The sequence below is a fragment of the Parasteatoda tepidariorum genome, chromosome 5 (assembly GCF_982258835.1).
Source record: "Parasteatoda tepidariorum strain Cologne lab strain chromosome 5, Ptep-v5.0, whole genome shotgun sequence".
NCBI lineage: Eukaryota > Metazoa > Arthropoda > Arachnida > Araneae > Theridiidae > Parasteatoda > Parasteatoda tepidariorum.
Window position 1 is genome coordinate 35,954,019 of NC_141759.1, and position 3,252 is coordinate 35,957,270.

Sequence of the window (3,252 nt, forward strand, 5' to 3'; positions counted from 1 at the left end):
TATTGCTCTTAAACGGCTGAATTCTCTGTGGTATCGGTTATCAAAGGACCAAGAACATTTGAGACTTTGCAAAAACTTTCTTGATGAATACGAGAGGCTTGGTCACTTGAGTGAAGTTAAAGATGAAGGAGAACCGGAAAGTTCCTATTATATGCCACACCATGGTTTGTATCGTCCTGAGAAGAGTACTACGAAGCTTCGCGTAGTATTCAACGCTTCTAGCTTGACGCATAATGCTACACCTCATTTAACGCTATCCAATATAATGGTGGGGTGATACAGGAAGACTTATTTAGCATAATGACTAGCTTTCGAAGGCACACATACGCGTTTCAAGCGGATATAAAGATGATGTACAGAATGATTTTGGTGAACTCCAAGCAGCATTGTCTTCAAAGAATCCTTTGGAAGGATCATGCGAATGGCCCAACAAAAGCTTATGAATTGAGAACTATCACGTACGGCACCGTGAGTGCTAGTTTTTTTAGCAACAAGGTGTTTGAATCAGCTATCTCTTGACGAGGGGATAAATTTTCCTTTGGCAGCTCCTCTTCTACGTGACAACTTCTATATGGATGATGTGTTGTATTCAGCACCTTCTCTGGATGAAGCGAAGGAAATACGACGGCAACTGATTTCAATTCTCGATAAAGCCGGTATGAGTCTACATAAATGGTCTGCTAGCCATCCAGAACTTTCACCAAGTAAAAACGATTATGACTTTTCGAGCGCCGATGAAACAAAAACCTTAGGAGTCATTTGGCGACCATCAGAGGACTGCTATACCTTCAAAATATCAGTGGTTGAGAACAACACTTTTACCAAGCGGTCAGTTCTGTCCACCATTGCAAAACTTTTTGACCCCCTAGGGATAGCCGGCCCTGTCATAGCCAAGGCCAAAATATTTATGCAGAAATTGTGGAAATTGAACATTGACTGGGGTGATCCACTTCCTGCTGCAGAATCTCAGGAGTGGAGCGAATTTATTTCCACGTTGAAAGGTGTGAACAACATTAAGGTTGATAGGTGCATTACAATAGAACAGTCTAAAACAATCGAATTTCATGGATTTGCTGATGCATCGGAGAGTTGTTATGGAGCGGTCGTTTATTGCAAGTCTTTCAACTCTGCAGGTGACATAAATGTGAAATTAGTTGCTAGCAAATCTAGAGTTGCCCTACTTAAAGCCCTAAGTATCCCCAGACTGGAACTTTGTGCTGCAGTCCTGTTGTCCAAGTTAATGAAAAAGATACTTTCCGCATTAAAATTGCAAACAGACAAAGTTTACCTTTGGTCTGATTCCATGATTGTACTAGCATGGATTCAAAAGAAGCCAACGAGTCTTAAGACATTCGTGAAAAATAGAATTGCACTCATACAAGAACTGACGCTAAAGTCCCAATGGAATCATGTGCCATCCGAGATGAATCCCGTGGACTTGATATCCCGAGGATTGGACCCTGTGAAACTTTTAGAGACAAATTTATGGTGGAAAGGCCCTAATTTCCTTTACGACAATGAGTATCCTAACCAAAACTTTCCCGTGTCGCAAGAACTGAGTGTCTTCCAAAGTGAACTTAAAGAGCCTTCAAGCTTAGACATTGAAGGTCCCTTAAAAGCCTTTACATTAACGTCCAACAATTTTTTGCACGAACTAATTGGCTTGAGTAATAATTATTTTACTATAGTGCGTGTATTAAGTTATATTTTTAGGTTTTCTAAGAATTGCAGAAATCCTACTGAAGGAGCTTCAGGACCTCTGAGCAATGAGGAGATCAACGCCTCCGAGCAGTTCCTGTTGAGAATAATACAGAACGAGGAATTTGGATCAGAAATTCGGAGTCTCAAACTGCACGGGAAGGTGTCTCCTACGAGTAAGATAAGAAATTTGAACCCTCTTTTAGATTCAAATGAAGTTTTAAGAGTTGGAGGACGATTAGGTAACACTGAATTGAATTTTCTTAAAAAACATCCTGCAATACTCCCTAAAAATAGTCCTTTAACTTCTGTTATTATTTCGACGTATCATCTTAAATATTTGCATATTGGTCCAAATGGTTTATTAAACAGTGTAAGAGAAAAATTTTTGGCCTTTGTGTGGCCGTTCTATATGTAGAAGAATTACTCATAATTGTGTTGTTTGTGTTAAAAATAAACTCATTGCTGCGACGCAAATAATGGGAAATCTACCTAGAGAAAGAGTTGTGCCAGATTTCGCATTCAATTGCTCCGGTGTTGACCTAACTGGTCCGTTTTTCATTAAATGTAAACATCAAAGAAAAGCAATTTCTCTAAAGGTGTATATTTGCTTATTCATATGTTTTGTATCTAAAGCAGTGCATATAGAGATAGTTTCTGATTTGACATCCGAGTGTCTAATTGCCACGTTGAAGAGATTCATCGCGCGTAGAGGCAAATGTGCCAAACTGTTTTCAGACAACGCGACGAATTTCGTTGGCGCTAACAAGGAGTTAAAAAAATGTTTAAATTTATTCAAAACTCCTGATGAAAAATTGGCTAACTATCTATCCGCTGAAGGCATAGAGTGGAACTTTATCCCGCCGAGAGCCCCCAACTTTGGTGGTCTCTGGGAGGCAGCAATTAAGTCGTTTAAATACCATTTTAAAAGAGCTGTAGGTAATGCCTCTTTAACTTACGAAGAATTGCATACTATAGCCACTCAAATTGAAAGCATTTTGAATAGTAGACCGATAACTCCACTTCAGTCACACGAAAAAGGAAGTTTTAACTCCTGCGCATTTCCTGATAGGGAGAACAATGAACGCCATAATTGAACCGGACTTGACAAATTTAAAGGAAAATAGGTTATCCAGGTGGCAAAGAATAACCAAATTAGTACAATTAATTTGGAGAAAGTGGCAACGAAGCTACCTAAGTGAACTGCAGCAACGTGGCAAATGGAGATTCGAAAAGGACAATGTCAAAATCGGTAGTCTAGTCTTAATTATTGAGGATAATTTACCAGCTAATAAATGGTTAATGGGGAGAATAATTAAAGTGTTTTATGGCACTGATAAGAAAATCAGAGTTGTAGAAGTGAAAACCCAGCACGGGACCCTTAAGAGGTCTATTTCTAAAATATGCTTGTTACCTGTATCATAAAAATATTCTCATGTTTAATTTTATTTTGAATTGAATATTTGTTGTATGAGAAGATCGGTTGCAGTGTAAAGTATCATTAATTTGTTTTTTTTTTCTTATTTGTATCAGTGTTACTAATTATCATCTAAA

The 3,252-nt window shown here is 38.4% G+C and overlaps 1 protein-coding gene across 1 annotated transcript; it reads left to right on the forward strand.

The window, feature by feature from the left end:
• Positions 1-571: 571 nt before the first annotated feature.
• LOC147808920 (uncharacterized) lies at positions 572-2,795 on the forward strand. Its single transcript, XM_087162736.1, has 3 exons — positions 572-1,632; positions 1,714-1,940; positions 2,338-2,795. Exons 1-3 carry the CDS (start codon positions 572-574, stop codon positions 2,793-2,795), a joined length of 1,746 nt encoding a protein of 581 aa, XP_087018862.1.
• Positions 2,796-3,252: the final 457 nt, after the last annotated feature.

Coding starts and splice junctions, on each gene's coding strand:
- LOC147808920 (XM_087162736.1), top strand. CDS start 572: ATGGATGATGTGTTGTATTCAGCACCTTCTCTGGATGAAGCGAAGGAA. Junction 1,633..1,713: donor TTAAAAGCCTTTACATTAAC/GTCCAACAATTT, acceptor TTATATTTTTAG/GTTTTCTAAGAATTGCAGAA. Junction 1,941..2,337: donor AAGAGTTGGAGGACGATTAG/GTAACACTGAAT, acceptor TATCTAAAGCAG/TGCATATAGAGATAGTTTCT.